General features: G+C 31.0%; 1 protein-coding gene and 1 long non-coding RNA gene across 5 annotated transcripts; one reads left to right on the plus strand and one right to left on the minus strand.

The window, feature by feature from the left end:
- The first annotated feature begins 1,639 nt into the window (after positions 1-1,639).
- LOC106425604 (regulator of nonsense transcripts UPF3-like) lies at positions 1,640-4,911 on the plus strand. Of its 4 annotated transcripts, none has more exons than XM_022705820.2 (12): positions 1,642-1,923; positions 2,149-2,255; positions 2,335-2,529; positions 2,620-2,699; positions 2,808-2,912; positions 3,003-3,197; positions 3,304-3,535; positions 3,619-3,762; positions 3,858-3,908; positions 4,006-4,142; positions 4,220-4,277; positions 4,407-4,911. In XM_022705820.2, exons 1-11 carry the CDS (start codon positions 1,781-1,783, stop codon positions 4,256-4,258), a joined length of 1,428 nt encoding a protein of 475 aa, XP_022561541.2. In that variant the 5' UTR covers positions 1,642-1,780; the 3' UTR covers positions 4,259-4,277; positions 4,407-4,911. The 4 variants fall into 4 exon arrangements, with proteins under 4 accessions (XP_048617704.1, XP_022561541.2, XP_048617705.1 ...); XM_013866326.3 differs by having other exon boundaries at positions 1,643-1,923; positions 2,814-2,912; XM_048761747.1 differs by lacking the exon at positions 3,858-3,908 and having other exon boundaries at positions 1,640-1,923.
- Positions 4,912-7,457: 2,546 nt separating this feature from the next.
- On the minus strand, positions 7,458-15,750 carry LOC125589236. The gene is made up of 3 exons (XR_007325413.1): positions 12,845-15,750; positions 11,606-12,751; positions 7,458-7,711 (listed from the first exon to the last, which is right to left on the minus strand). It is a non-coding gene; the product is annotated as an uncharacterized LOC125589236 (long non-coding RNA).
- Between the last annotated feature and the right edge of the window lie 1,456 nt (positions 15,751-17,206).

The following is a 17,206-nucleotide window of genomic DNA, read 5'->3' on the forward strand; positions in this document are numbered from 1 at the left end:
AAGAAACCATATGCAAATAAATGTAGTAACTTCATGAATTTCAGAGAGAGTTTCAATACAACTAATTTAATACTGATATGAAAATAATTTTTTTGTAATTATAAATTTTAAATTGAAACTTAATAAAAACGATAAGATATAGGAGTATAAATGAAAGTAGAAAATATAAAATAAACCAATCAAAATATTTATATTACCAAAATAAAGAAGAACACATTTCTATTGAAATCATCTCAACCATCAACGTATAAATTTACTTAATTTCAAAAAAATAGTAAAAATTCATAATAAACCCCTATAAAATAAAGTAACCACGAAAATAATTATTCAACCCACATATATCCAAACTTTCTCAAATAAGAACAACTATTAAACCAATTATACATACTTAACCAATGTGTTTTTCTTTGCTTTTAATTTTAATTGTAATATAAAGAATTTAAAATATCTCAAAACCGTTCAGTTCAGACGAATGACTCTAAAAGTCAGTGTATGAGATTAAGTAAGAAAATATTTACTTAATCTATACAAGAATTATTATTAGAAAAAAATAAATAATTTTGACTTTGAAACAAAACTACCACAAGACTAAAACATTTTCACATATTATCAAACAACAACTGTGGTGAGGTAACTATCTTTATGCCATAATTTTGTTATGCACATGAGAACATGAGGAATGAATGAAATTTATGGATCGTCATGAACAAAAACCAACATGTCTCGGGCAGACAAATGTTGAGATAGATCAAACGTTTCTTATGCGGTGTTTCTATATTGAAAAAGAAGTGTTATGGGACTACTATGATCTTTACAATGCCACCACATCTCAATAATCTCTATTGATTGTTATTACTATAAACAAATGGAGAAGTTCTTAGTGTTGATTTTACGGTGATTGCCAAGTGCCTACACTCATCGGCCACTACTAGTTTTCACACTTTCCAGTTTCAATATGTTCTTATTTTGATTAGCTTTGCACTAATATCTTCTTCTCATTTAATTTAACATTTTACTTTGAATAAGAAATGCAACTTCAAATAATCACCACTTTCTTTCCAATAGCATGTCGAAAATCTATGATTTCAACATAAAGGATAATTACTTTTATAACATACATAAAAAATTACCCACAGCCAAATCCTTCACAGCCTAAATATTACAAATCACAAATAACATACCAAATACAAAATCAATTTTTTTTGTAAAATGAAACAGCATGAAGAAATTTGAAGTCCTCACAACATAACAATGCCATAACTCTTTAATAAAGAAATAACTATTGCAAACGAACAAAATATATTTTATCACATCTAATTTTTCTTCACCTAAAACTTTCTAAAAGACAAAAATCATTATCATATACATCTATTGCAAATGTAAACCAAAAACACAACTCACAAAATTATACAAAAAATAATAATTTAAATCACAAATAAAATATATCCCGTCCGTGTGGCGGGCCGACGCTAGTATCTCAATAAAAAAGAGAGGTTAGAGTATACCATTTTGGTTTGGCTGGTTCGGTTTCTATATCAGATGCGGGACGAGGCACATGATAGGCCCAAATCGTGGCCCATACAGACTCTCGTCTGGTTTGCTATGGTTTCGAAATGAGAATTTTCTTGTTTTTATTTTATACAACTTTTCTTTGGTTTTGGTTTTTACTAGAGAGAAAGGAAACGAAGAGTGGGAAAAAAAATTAGGGCAAAATTGCGTTCGATTTATTGACTGATGTGTTTCACCTCTCTTTCTTTCTCTCTTAAACTCTTTTGATCTGATGATGAAGGACCCTCTAGCGAAGAGGAAGGTGGTGGTAAGGCACTTGCCGCCTTCTCTTTCTGAGTCCGATCTGTTATCCCAAATCGACTCTCGTTTCGGTGATCGTTACTATTGGTTCTCCTTTCGTCCTGGCAAGTCCAAGTAAGCCCTATTTTGAGTCTCGTTTCTTAGTTTTAGGGCTACGATTAATCGAGGAAGATTGCCGATTTTGTTCAGTTCAGGGAAATTAGGTTTGACCAGTATTAATCTATCAATCAATCAATCAATCATAGTTATGTTATAGAATCTCTCTAGCTAGTTGCTTTGTTAGTGTGGTGATGTTTGCGTGCACTTGAAAGTGATGTGTATCTTTCTCTTTGTCCTCAGCTATAAAACTCAGAAGCATTCACGGGCCTACTTTGGTTTCAAGGCACCAGAAGATGTTTATGACTTTGCTGCCTTTTTCAACGGCCATGTCTTTGTTAATGAGAAGGGTATTTTGAACTTTAATCTGAGTCCTGCATGTTGTTTTTTCTTCTGGAGATGTGGTTTTATGGTTCTCTATTTGTTTAGGTGCTCAGTTTAAGGCCATAGTTGAATATGCGCCTTCACAGCGTGTGCCCAAACCATGTGACAAGAAAGATCCTCGTGAAGGCTCTATTACCAAAGACCCTGATTATCTTGAATTCCTTGAGCTTCTTGCTCAACCTGTTGAGAATCTCCCAAGTGCTGAAATCCAGCTGGAGAGAAGAGAAGTTGAGCAGTCTGGTTCGTCTTTCGAAAACAAGTTCCCTTTGCAGTCTGTCGTTATCCTCTAATGAATTAATTGAACTTACTAACAAAAATCGCTTTTTTTAGGCGCTTCAAAATCGGCTCCCATTGTCACTCCTCTTATGGAATTCATACGTCAAAAACGTGCTACTGTGATTGGATCACAGGTACGGATACGCAGTAGAAAATCAAAAATTTCCTTTGGACTGATATCTTTGTAGTTTTATGTGTTCCGAAATTGAATATGTATTGTTGATCTCTGGTTTCTGTTCAAGCAACAGGGTTCATTAGATGGTCGAAGAGGAGGCAGGAGAGCCAGAGCAATCTCTGCAAACAACCCAAGTTCGAGACCTTCGAAACGAAACTCTGAGAAGAAAAAGGTGTGTCTCTGACTTTGTACGAGTGTATGTGTTGCCTTCTTGTGGTGAACAAATTTGCGTCCATTTTCAATTTCTTACTTTTCTTAATAGTATGTGCAAAAAGACAATTCGAAAGGTGTGCCCCGGACGGCTTCATCAGATGCCGGCAGCTCCAAGCAAGATTACAATCAGGCAAATTCAAGTGCAGCCTCTGTCATTGATAGCTCTCTCCCAGGGATTGCATTGACTATGGATTCTGGGAAGAAAAAGATCTTGCTCCTGAAAAAAGACCGTGACAACCTTGTTGTAAGTTTTTGGCCTGTGCAGAACAAAAAGCCTTGATTTCTTTTTCATTCAATATTTTGATAGTTGTAGACAGAATCATTAGTCATTTGGCAATGTGTTTTTATAGAACTCTCCACAACAAGCGGAACAGCAGATGGAAACTAATCTCTCCGGAAGCTCCTCGACTTCAAGACAGAATCAGAAGATCGATGTTGGTGGGAGGTTGATTAAGGGAATACTTCGGAGAAATGAGACGCGGCCTAGCCAGGCTTCATCTTTGGTCCAGCCTGAGCAAAGAGTGGAACCCACAGAAGCAGAAAACTCCAAGCGTCCTCTTCGGCCAGCCAACATTCGAGCAGGTTTTAGTGGAGTACGATTTCAGTAAAAATGTGAGCTACCCAAGTTAGGCTGATAAATTAAAATAGAGATGGTAAATGTGCAGGGAAAGATTATCATGTTTCTGGTACCAACAGTGAAAAGCTAGAGAGGCGTGCAAGAAACAAGGACAGACCTGATCGTGTTGTGTGGGCTCCTCGCCGTGCTGATGGCTCCAATATCACCGAGGATCAGCCTACATCTTCAGCAGGTTCTGTTCGTGTTATCTACAAATATGTAATTAGTGTAGGTTTTTTTTAATGGTTGTGCATAACATCTGAACTCATCATCTATACGACCTTACAGCAAACAATGGAGAAGTGGTGAACTCCTCTGGTGGGCACACTCTTGAGAATGGTTAGTTCATTTGAAGTTGGAGCATAATGTGCCTTGTGTCATTGTATGAATAAAGAAAAATGATACTGGTTCTGCCAAAACATTTGACTCTATCCAGGTTCTGCTAGACATTCTAGTCGCCGTATTGGAGCTCGCAATAGAAAGGAAGACGGCTTTGCCATGACTATTGAGGGTAAAACACCCCGGAGAGGTGGTGGTGGTGGTGGTGGTGGTGGGGGTCCCAGTTCACATGAGGTAAGCCAAACTAAAGCCTTTTTACCGCCTTATGCTCATATAAATGTTTAGAAGACTCCTTTTTTAACGTGCTGCAGAAGCAAATGTGGATCCAAAAATCATCATCCGGTACTTGATATATTCGCTTTACATATGGTAAGCTTTAGTTGCACGCGCGCCTTCCTTCTATCATTTCCAGCGTTAAACATCAATTTCTTGTTCTCTTCATGAATTATTAGAAGATGGATATAACAAGACAATGTTATGTTTGTTCTTATTTTTCAGGCTTTATATATCAAGCCAATTCCAATGGACTATGATGTCCTTCAACGGGAATCTATAGATCTGAATCGAAATGGGGAGTAACACTATCAACATCACTCTTGGTTTTTGGGGACATTTGGTCCATCGTCGTAGGTCGTAGTATTGCAGATAAAAGAGACCCTTCTCATAGTAGGAATCAGCTCAAGATTTAAGGTTTTAAGACAAGAAAGACTCGGTTGCTACTTGCTTTTGAAGGCTTTTAGCAATTCACGGTACCTGCATTCCCTTTTGGCTTGTGCTGGGTTACAGACAAGTGTGAGAAGTGACAACTTACTCCCGAGTCTTAAGTAATGATTTAAAGTCAAAGTGTATAGGGAGCAGGAAACACCTTACCGGGTTATTATTTTTGGTTCCTGAGAGGTCTCGGACTGTGATTTGCAGGATTTAACCATAATAGTTTTATCACTTTTCTTGTGGGAATTGGGTTTATTTTCATCTGATTGTTATATAGCTTATTCTACCAAAAGAATGTTTCGCATGCCAACAAGATTGCTCGGTTTTCTTGTGAAATTTCTATGCATCAAAGTAATAATAATAATAACATGTATCTCATAGATCGAAAATTACAGTAATTGGGATTTGGAGTCAAAATCTGAGTACTTTGGTTGCCAGCGAAAAGAAAAAAATTGTATCACCATCTCCAAGACTCAAGAAGGTAAGGAAATGGATATCCATTAAGGGAACAATTGTTGGTAGATTAAATTGGTGAAAGATGGAATGAATAAGACTACTAGGGAAAGCACTTGGCTACAGTTTTTCCTTGAGCATTGGAAAAGACATTGAAATTCTCTAAAATAGTCTTTTAGTTTATTTTCACAAAACAATCATCAAAGTAGAAAAATGACCAAAAGTATGTGTTAACTAATCTAGATTTAGTGTTTAGAGTTAAGAGGTAGAGTTTTGAGGGTGAGATTTCAAATTTTAAAAAATTAAAATTAAAATTTTCAAAATAAAACGGTACTATTTTGGTCATTTTTTTTGAAGAGTTATTTGGTTGACAAAAAATTTAAAAAGAAAACTATTTGAAATTTTTTTCTTTGGAAATAAATATTTGTTTATAAAATATTTGAAAATATAATATTAATATTTTAAATAAAAAATAGAGAGAATTACATAGGATCAAATTTACTTACTAGATTTTGGACCGCGGTTTTTGTTTTGATTTATTCAGTTTTTAAAGTAACACAAAATTGGTTTTAATTTTAACATTTGATCGAGTTTGTTTTGAATCGGGTTATGTCTTAAATAGCTCAAAAATCTAAAAAGAAAAATAACAAAATAGCAAAAATATTCAACCTATATAAATTATTTTAAAAAACTAATTAAATATTCTAAACTAACTAAAAGTATTCAAAATAACAAATAAAAACTACATAAACACTTCAAATACTAAAAAAATATCTAAATTACCTTAACATATATAAAAAGTTAACATTATTAACTAGTTTCGGATATTTTGGATCATTGTTCGGATTTTCGGTTCGATTAAGGTTGGACCAGAATCCGAAACTACATAGGTCTTAAATCCTGTTCAAATACTTTTTATAGTGGTTCAGGTTTTGGGTTTTTTGGTTTGGGTTAAGGTAGGATTTCTGTTTGGGGTAAAAAGGCCCATGCCTAAGAATATGGTTGAGAGGATCCTAAAGTATGTGAAAGGCACACCAGGGAAAGGTATATGTATGGGTCGATATGCGAGCATAGATATTGTAGGTTATTGGAATGCAGATTGGGCAGGATATATAGTTCAATGAAAGTTTACAACTAATCATTGCACCTTTGTTGGGGGAAATTTGGTTACTTGAAAAGGCAAGAATTAAGCAGAAAGTTGTTTCAAGATCGGGTGATGAGGCTAGAGCAGGGCAAACATAATGCATGAGTTCGTATGATTGAAGAGTCTACTCAAAGACCTTGGAGTTGAATCTTCTGAACCGATTGTGTTGCATTGTAATAATTAAGTAGCTATACACATTGCATCTAAATTAATATATCATGAAAAAACTAAACATATAGAGGTAGATTGTCATTTAATTAGAGATAAGTTTCAAGCTGGTATTATACTTTCTTCTGATGTAGAGTTTGAATCATCTAGCTGATGTATTCACCAAAGAAGTGACATTGAAGGTTTGTGATGAGATTCATGGCAAGATAGGCTTATGCATGTTCACTAGCCAACCATCTTGAGGGGAAATATTGAAATCAAGTAATTATTATGTACATGTTCAAAGTGGTCATTTAAATTTTCTAAAAGTGACCTCCAAGTGGGTCACTTCAAGTTTTTGTAAAGTGGTCACTTTGGTGTTCTAGAGAATACTTTTACACAAAATTTATTCTGCCACGTACCCAGAATTCACTTCAACCACTCTAGGACTTAGCATGGAATATATATCATCTCTCTTTCATGCAAGGACGGCCTGGTCTTACGCCTACATGCAAATATGTCATTTATGTGTTTAATATCTTGATCGTATATGTATCTCTTTGTACAGAGAAATATATGCAATATAAAAACACTGTATATTCTCTCTTTGTATCCACGATCATACTCTCATTATACACTCCTAATCCTATCATTTCCTACATTCTAAATGGTTATAATATAGATTATTTGAATTTTTTTGGTGAATATTGAAGTAAGAAGTTCAAATGGTGTCTCCGGTGAAGCTTGGCAACGGTGTGGAGCATTGTTTTTAGCCAAGTGTCCCTCATTGCACATATTTTTGAGTTTAGTTTGTGGCTCTTCTCCATGCTTTTATGCTGAAAAAGAGATTAAAAAATACTTATAGTATCCTTGATTTTTTGTGGAGTTGAAGGCACTAGTTCCCTCACGAAAGGTACATGTAACCATTTAGAGGACTCATTAGTTTCTTGTTTCACTAATTATATTGCATAGCCTTATTAAAGTGAGTGAGAAAGTGAGTGAAATACTAGAACCAAAGTCAAGATATATAGTTCTGTTTCGTACTTAACAAGTGGTATCAGAGCATTTGGTTTGTGCATCATGGAACGAAGAAGAAGCAAAGAAAATTAAAGCAACATAAGAAAAACTCAGTTGTGAGATAAGGTTTTATCTCGCTTGATAAGAGGAGTATACATGCCATTTTCGACTCATTTATCAAGGACTCTTTTTGGGTTTTATCAACTTCAGTCTTTTGGTTTTCTGGATTCAAGGTATTATGGTATTATTGGATTATCTACTGACACTTGGGTATTATTATCTGCTAAGCGACTATAGTCTACTGGTTTGTGATTGTTGGTCCTCTATGTACCTGCAAAAAATTAGAGAAATTAAAATCATCAAAAAGTTATGGAACCAAGTTTAAGAAAGTTACGTTTGATGTTGAAACATATGATGTAAAATGTAATTTCAGTATGTGGAAATACAAAATGATGTGTCAGCTGTAAACTTAAGTATTAGAAAAATGCCTAGTTGAAGGTGAAAAAATCAACTGATAACAAATGAAATGGGGCAGAAAGTGAGGAAGCTTAACATGAACCTCTAGCCAATGATAAGGAGAAAAGGTGCAATATTCTCATATGTGTGAGTTTCACTAATTGCATTCTAAGAAAGATTATGAAGATCCTACAACTCATGTTGAGTGGAAATCTTTAGAAAGAAACTATCAAACTAAAAATCTGCCAAAAAGAATCTATCTAAAGAGGACCTAAATGAGTTTCTCAAGTTGGTAAATATCTAGAAAGCTTGAAGATAAACATATCTAACGAATATCGAACTATTCAGATCCTAGCAAGCATGCCTCCAAAGTATGAACAACACACACTTAAATATGGTATTGGGAATGATACATTCATGTGAATGATGTTGTTACTTCTGCCTATGCCAAAAAGGTGAGACTAAAGGAGAACGGTTTACTCAACAAACTGATATCAACTTTTAAAGAACTATTTGTTAGTTCTAAAGGCATACCAAATTAAAGAAACAAAGGATTGGAAGGTCTAAGAGTAAACAAAAAAATCACAGTTAACACCAAAGATTGACAAAATTGTTAGGAATACAAAAAAAGAGACATTATCCTAAGAAGAAGAACAAAGACCCACAGAATAGCTCGTACGATCTTTGAATGCGGTATGGAGCATCTTGGTTGAGCCATTTGCACTCATAGAAAGTGTGCAATATCCTAAAGATGAGTGGATCATGGATTCAGGATGCACATTCCACATTACTGTAAATAAAGATCTATTGTTTGATATCTTAAAGAATTTGAAGGAGAAAAGGTGCTAAGGCAATAATACACATAGTGATATCAAGAGAATGAGGAAAACAAGGATTGCAAATCATGATGGTAATCACGTAATTCTAAATGAGGTAAGATACTTGCCATATGTAGGATGAAACCTCATATTATATGGACTTCTAGACAAGGCTTGTTGAAGATATGAAGGTTAAAATGGCATATTATAAAAAAGATCAAATTGTGATCTCAGGAAAGTATATGTTAGTTATACCGTTTATGATTATGAATGTTATCATTATAAGCAACATCTTCAAATGTCACATATAAAAAAAAACTTCAAATGTAAAGTATCAAAAATATCATTGTTTGTTGAACTTAATTAATATTCTCTCTCATGGCGTCTTTAACATGATTAGTTGGAATTTAATTATAAAATACATATTATGGACACACATAGAAACTTCGTCCGTTTCACAATAAGTGTTGTTTAAGGTTTTTGCACAAAGATTAAAAAACTAGTAATTTCTCTATTTTACCCTTATTTAATACATTGTTTTGTTTGATTTATTAATTATTGTATAAATAATGGTAAAAGCTGGAAAATTCATTTAATATATGCACTGAAAATCTAAAATGACACTTAAATTAAACAAATTTTAAAAGTTAAAACGATAATGAATATGAAACGGAATGAGTATTTAATTAATATTAAATGAAATTACAAATGATATTGATATGATATTGAGCTAACTTGAATTAGGTTTTGGATTCTAATAGCAATGTCATAAACAGTTTTTCAGAGTAACACTAACAATAGAACTGGAGGCTATAATCTTGAAGAATCTGGTTTTATACAAATTAGTAATAATCTTGAAGAAACTGCTAAGAAAATTTTATGAAATATCATACTCTAATAGATAGGAACTCACGTTTTTGGGAAACAATTATTGTTTTGTCTTTAATAGAATGGAAAATGGTTTATGGGCTTTACAAGTCTGCATGTGTTTTTCTTTTGGCATATGCTAGTAATTCTTGTATTTTTACAATAAAATAAAAACACTATTTTTCTTAAAAACATTATTAACAACAAAATGTAGTTAACATTATCAGGATATCAAAGATTAAGTAAATATATCATTTATCATTGGCCACTAGAACTTTTATCAATCTTAGTAGATCATGTTATTGCGGTGGTGTGGGGAGGTGAGATTATAGATTCTCACATGTTTGGCCGGCACACAAAGAACCAGATGGGTTCTGGAAATTTTCCCAAGGAAAGTTTGAGAAAGCGTTATTTCTGAAACCTAGAGACTATAGACAGCAATAACATCTTTTAGTCAATGATTTGGGCAAGTATTTCATACCAATGATTGGGGCAGTTATTTCTTCTACGGGGGATCAAGATCTAACCATACGCATTTAGAAACCTTCCACTAAGTTTGAGTTTTTCACATATTTATCTCAGTTTTAGTTTATTTTCCATGATCATTTAATCTATTTTCTTATTATTATTTGTTCAATTAAGACTATTTTTGGTTCAATTAATCCTTTCGTGTGAAGACTTTGTTTATCGTGATATAATTGAATATAATTGATGTGTTGTTAAGGTTCTCTTACAACTTAATGTGTTGTTGAGGTTCTAAAACTTAATATCAAAAAAAAAATTGATTTAACTTTTGAGTCGATGTAAATCTTTTGAAGTCTATGTGAAGATTGATGATGGTGTTAGAGCTTTATGGCTTCCTACAATTATAGAATCTGCAAATATAGTAAGAAAAGCAACTTTTCAACTCGAGTTGTAAGTATTGATATTTGCAGATTAAATGTCTAAACTAAAGTTAAACTAAGTTTCAAAAGACTTATTGTAGTATAATGTTTTGTGTGATTGGAATCTGAAAAGAGAAATCACATAGGCTACATTCAAGAAACAAGGTTAATGTTCCAGCATCTAGCCTGAAAATTAAGTTGCAATCTTATGCCGTAAAGGAAATTTGACTGATTGACTGACATGAACTAATGGTGAAGAAAGAAAATCTGAGGAAATTTCAGATCATGAAAACTGAGAACAGCTAAGGATGTTTTATTGAGATATCTGAAGTAGGTAAAGTTTGCTGGTTGGTTATAATCAATTCTATACCTATGAGTTTTTACCCCAAACCGAAGTTTTTACCTTAACCAGAACCAAAGAAATGAAGTCTGATTCAAATCGTTATACAAATAACCAAATGGGACTTAAGAGTTTGGTACTTTAGAGTTTGGTTACAATCCTAACTGCGCCAAAATCTAAACTAGGATTTGAAAATATCTGAAATTAGTTAAATATATTAATATTTTTATATATGTTAAGGTAATTCAGATATTTTAGAATATTTTAAAGAGTTTTTAGCTTGTTTTATTTGTTATTTTGAATAATTTTAGTTAATTTCCTTAGTTCAACTAGCTTTTAATTAGATCTGTAAATAACTAATATCTTTTGAATACTTTTATCAAATTTTTTAGTTAAAAAAAATATTGTATTGATTTAAAACATCTGATCCGAACTTTGTAGGAACCGAACCCGGTTTGAATAATTAGTAAAACCCGAATGAGGCTTTTGAGCATCATACCAAAAATCCAAACATTTGAATAACCCAAACCGAATTCGGTGGGTACCCGAACGCCCATGCCTAATCAATTCACTGGAAAAAGTTACAACATGAAATTATCAGACACAAAATCATGGAACTGGGATTTTCCCAATCAGTAGAAGAAACTGAACATAAGGTGAAGTGAGTTACTTGGATTTTTGGAAGCATATTGAGTCTTAATATCAATTTTGTTGGAAGCATGGAGAAACCAAAGGCAAAGTTATAGCTTTTTGATTTTCGCAGGCGATAAGAAAACAAACATTTGCTTCAGAAAAGAAGGGTTTAAGCTTTAGGGATTACATTTTCTTCAGAAAAGAAGGGTTTGAGCTTTAGGGATTACCTGAGCTTGGAGATCAAAATCGCAAATACGTCGTGAGGAGAGACGTCGGGATGATGCAGATCGCATGTGAGAGGTTGAAGACTACTAGAAACCTTATGACGAGTCGTGAGATCGTCTTCATAATCATAAAAACCAAAGGAGATTATTTTGTATTTCCAACTGAAGACACATTGTGTATTAGACACACTTTGTGTGGACAGCTGTCCTTGGAATGTTTTCATCCAGAACTACTATCGTTATAGTCTATTTCTATTTCCAAAAAAATAATGATTTTATATTATGATGAACTTTTTATTTCCCTAACATAATTTGGTTGTCATTATTTTATATTCAGATGTATAAATAAATAAATATATAATATATGAAAAATTACATTTTTCTTAATATTTTGATACCCACACACACATATATATATATATGTATTTTAATATTTTTAAATATATAATTTGAATTCATATATTATATGAAATATTTTGTGGATATTATTTTGTTATCTGTGGATAGGTATTTTGTGGATACCTAAGTTTTCATATTCATAATGTTTTGTTTTGTTAAAATCAGTAATATATATATATATATTTTGATATTTATGGACGTTGGAAACATTGATGTGAAAGTAGATTGTATAATATGAATAATTAAAAACTGTGAAAAAATTAATTGGATATCATGGAAAAAATTTCGTAGATGAGATCTCATGGATAATATTTAATTGTCCATGGATCTTTCAACAGAAATTTTAATCAAATCCATATGATAGTGTCCACAAGGCACTCCACCCACCTCCAGTTGTTGTAACACAATCTACAGTATTCTAGAACATCCTAAAACCCAATGGAGAAGTTGTTGTAATAAATCCACAAAAATCCAACACACCTCCAAAATAAGAAAACCAGATACACTAAAACCACATCCAAGGATAAACAAGGTGTCATGAAGTACAATTCAAAAAACAAGTTACGAAACTTATGTGTCGTCAAACCAGATACACTAAAAAGGATTTGTTTGTTAGACACAAGGAAGATATGAATCTAAGAAAAACAACAAATTGACAAACGATGCGTTGTACAATGAAAAGACACAAGGATGCAGTGCTTGTGGTTTTGGTGAACAAGTGATGGGGAGTAGAGTGTTCTTCTCCGTTCACTGCAAATTTAAGAACAAGGAGACGAGAGTTGAGATTTATCCTTAGAAACAAAACAAAGTTAAAATAGTTCGATTTTGAAGTAGAAATCGCACTTTGCATGTCACAGATTGTCTGTGAAACGAGAAGGAGACGAGAGTTAAGGAGACGAAAGGTGAGGAGAAGTTAGCAATGAAGGCTTCGAGTTTATAACTCTGACACAATACAGTATGGTTTGAAAGGAGACAACGAGATTAGGGTTCGAAGGAAGGAGAGAATGAGAGAGGTGAGAGATTACGAAGATTGTGATAGTTTAAGGCGGGATTAGGTTTAAGATTTGGAGGGATTGGGGGTTTTGAGTTAAAGAGGAAAAAAATGGACTTTATTCTAATTTGCCCTAGTAACTCCTATGTTTATGCTATTTTGTCCCTCTTAATAAATTATTTATTATTTATTTTCTTTTAATTACAGAAATATGGCTAAGTACTAAAATAGCCTTAATGAATTATCTAAACTACAACTCAACCTAAATTAAACCCTCTAGTTCAAAGGTTTCCTTCTCCCCCTCCCCCACACACACGTGTTTTCCCCTGTTGATGAATATCAATGGTAGCCTGCGTTTTGAATAAGCCTGGTGAGCTCAATGTCATTTAATATTCTGTTTCGCGATTCTAAACCATATCAATGGTGAGGATAAAGAAAAAGTTATGTTTGTTTCCACCAATTTTAAGTTCAAATTGATGAATATGGATAAATTTATATTTTTGATGTGTAAACAACAACTATAACCCAAAAATATGGAGATTCTTTGAAGAAATTCCATGGCGGCCGTGAAAAATAATTTGCTGAATCAGGAAAACCCTAATAGGAAGATGAAATAATTACGAAACTGCCATTCCACTCATTAAAAAAATAAATAAAAAAGATAACAAATCCGGAGCCGTAAAGTTAAGAAACCAGGAGCATACCACCAGACCGTAAGTTACTTTTACGTATCATCACATCAACTAAATTTTGAATATAAATGTCTTTTTAAAACTTAACGAAGCTGAGTATTGATCCAGGGACTGTCTAGTTAACAATCAAGCAATATAACACCAAACTAGGAGTTATCATTGTGTATATTTTTTTCATAAGTTCATTTTGTATATAATTTTGTATTATAAAATAAAATCTTATGTTATTCCCGGTAAAATAAAATTGTTTTCGTTGGTCGTATGATACGGGTCGGTTCTTTCGGGTACCGGGTTATCCGGTTTAGAAATTAGCGATGTTCGGCATTATAAAATTTTAGATCGGGTTCGATTCGGGTTCGGTCCTAGTGGGTTCAATTTTGATGTAAAGAAACTTGAAAATAACCAAATAACGAATATATCTTAAATAAGTTCAGATAATAGTACCTAAAGTAACTATATTACCCGATTTGGTTCAGGTATTTTGTATTCAAAGTACCCAAATGTAATAAAAATAATCAAAATTTCTCATTAAATACGGTTTTGTTTGAATATTTCTACCAAACTATCATATTTTATCGGTTTCGGGTAGGTTCTTCGGTTCTGGATATTTTACCCAGCCCTAGTCGTATCAAATCAGATCAGGGATCTCTTTCTAAAAATTATAGACCCAACTCAAACGTACGTGTAATGACTAGAAAATTTTGTAACAAAGCAAAAATTGTTTTTGTTGGTCGTAGCTCGGGAATCTATTTCTTCAAAAATTTGTATATAACATATATTTACAAAATTATTAAATCATACATTTAAAACATGCATACCATCAAATAATATTATATTTACAACTTAGTGAAGTAAGAATAAAAATAAAACACTAAGTGCAAGAAATTTTTTGAACTACTGGTTTTGCTAGGTATTACTAAGCTAAATAAAAAAAATTCAAACATGTCTAAAACGTGTATAACATATTTAACACATGTTATTAAAATATAATTAAAAACGTACTCATTTAAAATGTGTTTATGCCATATATTTAAAAAGCACTAGTATTATATTTACACTCAGTAGTACTCAAGGTAGTAGTAATATTATCTTGTTCATAGTAATACTTTTGTCAATTTCAACATTTATAAGTAATACCACGTGAAAAGTAAAATATTGCTAGTAGAACCAATGCATTTAGATAGTTTTAGATTGTATATAACATTTTTGTAGAAACAAAATTTGGAAAATATGTAATTTGTGTGATTTACCTTATTATAACATCACTATCAAGACATTAGATATGGAAGTATAAGGAAGTTTTTGGTGGAAGTGATAATTTTTCTAACGACTTAAGAAATATTAAAGTTTTCATGACTAATTTGATACCTTAACACATATGAGGACATATAATTCAAAATATATAAGTTATATCAGCTGAAAATATATAATAACCCAAAAATATAAAGTTATTAGAAATACGTATAATACATAGTAGTCCAAGGTAATACAAAGTAGTACAAAGTAGTTTTAGTAGTGCTAGTAGTCCACACACACATTTATATAAATAAAAATATAATATCAAATCTTCAAATTTATATAAAATAATATGTATCTTCTGTTTCAAGAAGAATGTAATTTTGATATTTTTCACAAAGATTAAAAATGTTGTGAATGCATTCATGCTCTTAATAAATATATCTATTTAATCAAAAGATTTTAAGATGGATAAATTATTTATAAAATCAAAGTATTTTGTAAATAATATTAAAGTTAAAATAGCTATAACTGAATTGGAATCTTAAATGATACTCCTTAAATAACAAGAAAAAATGTCAAACTTACTTTTTATAAAACAGAGAATATTATTTATTATTTATATAGGTTGTTAATTTAGTTACAAATATAAACAGTAAAAATATGAAATATATTATTTTTCAATTTGAAGGCCATATAAAATATATAAAAGCTTAAATTAAAGAAATTTGGAATTAATTTTTGATTAAAATATTATTGAAATATATTTTTTATTAAATTTATAGTTTTATAACATTTTTATGTAAAAAAAATTATATATTTTTTATTAAATTTAATTTTAAAATTAATTGTTTATAAAAATTTTATATATTTTTTTATTAAATTTAATTTTAAAATTAACTGTTTATAAAAATATTTTTTTTAAACTTTTTGTATTTTTGAAATATTATTGAAATATTTTTTATTTTTTAAAATTAATATTTGATTTAAATATGAAATATCTTATTTTAAATTTGATTGCTTTTTTATAAGAGAAATAAAATTTTAGTTAAAGAAAATTAATTTATATAAATATTATCAAATTTATTTTTGAAAAATAATTGTGGATTAAAATATTATTTTAATAATTTATTTTGTTATTTTATTGTTTATGAAAATATTATTTCAAGATAAACAGAAAGTTTTTATTTTCCATAAAATTTCAGCTATATAATCATTTAACAATTTAGAAAAAAAATCTTAAAAACAGGGTCTGGAAAATAAAATCTTTGACCCAGCTGAAAAAGATTAAAAGAAACTAGAAAAAAATCTGGTCGGTAGAGAAAGTTATATGGGACCCACTCGAAAAAAAAAAATTAAGGAAAAAAGAGAGAATAATGGTGGGTCCCATTATGTTTGAAAAGAAAAACAAAAATAATAAAGAAAGAAAGGGTAAGAAAAGAAAGAGGGAAAGGTGCAAAAATGTGGGGTAGTTAGAAAAAAAGTGGGATAGTAAGAATATAAATTTTCTAACTAGGGCATATAAGAATACTTTCCGAAAAAAATACAGATATTATCAGATAATATATCTTATTTTGCAACTGGTTTTGATTCAAACGGTAGACATATGTTCTTTAGTTCATGGGCAAATTGGTCAAAAAGATATGTGAAAGCGTTCACTAGTCCCAATGTGTCTTCAGGAGTAATTGCTAACACATAATTTGTTTTCAGAAGCAATTTTTTCTTGAAAGATATGCACACTATTTTAATTCGAGTTCAGATGGACTCTTCGTATTCATTTAAGATGCTTGAAGATCAACTGAGACTAGTTTTCTTTCAATTCAAAGTTAAACTAAAAAATATTTTAAAATAAAAAGGTAATTTCTATATATATATATATATTGTGTTATTATCTTAAACATATATTTTAATAAAATTAAAAAATAGAAATATTAATTTATAATTATAGACTTTTAATTAGTAACTAGGAGATTTTCCCGTGTTCATGTACATATATAAATATTTACAAAGTAAATATATTATAATATTAATAATATTTTATTTTAGTTTTAATTATTTTGTAGTTTATATTGTAATTAATACACATAATTTACTTTAAATAATATTATGTTATTTGAATTATACATATGATTTTGGATATATAATATCTTGTTTGTTTGGTTACTATTTGGATATATCGTATAAATCTACTTTTCCGATTCAACCATCATATTTTCGTTCAATAGATTTAAATTTTGATTAATTTTTTATTTGCATTTTTTTTATTCTTATCTTAATTTTGTAAAT

The sequence above is a fragment of the Brassica napus genome, chromosome C6 (assembly GCF_020379485.1).
Source record: "Brassica napus cultivar Da-Ae chromosome C6, Da-Ae, whole genome shotgun sequence".
Taxonomy (NCBI): Eukaryota; Viridiplantae; Streptophyta; class Magnoliopsida; order Brassicales; family Brassicaceae; genus Brassica; species Brassica napus.

Bases quoted from the DNA above. Each gene is read 5' to 3' on its own strand.
- LOC106425604 (XM_022705820.2), top strand. From the start codon at position 1,781: ATGATGAAGGACCCTCTAGCGAAGAGGAAGGTGGTGGTAAGGCACTTG. The intron at 2,256-2,334 runs GTATTTTGAACT...CTATTTGTTTAG, and splicing joins TGTCTTTGTTAATGAGAAGG to GTGCTCAGTTTAAGGCCATA. The intron at 2,530-2,619 runs GTTCGTCTTTCG...CGCTTTTTTTAG, and splicing joins AAGAGAAGTTGAGCAGTCTG to GCGCTTCAAAATCGGCTCCC.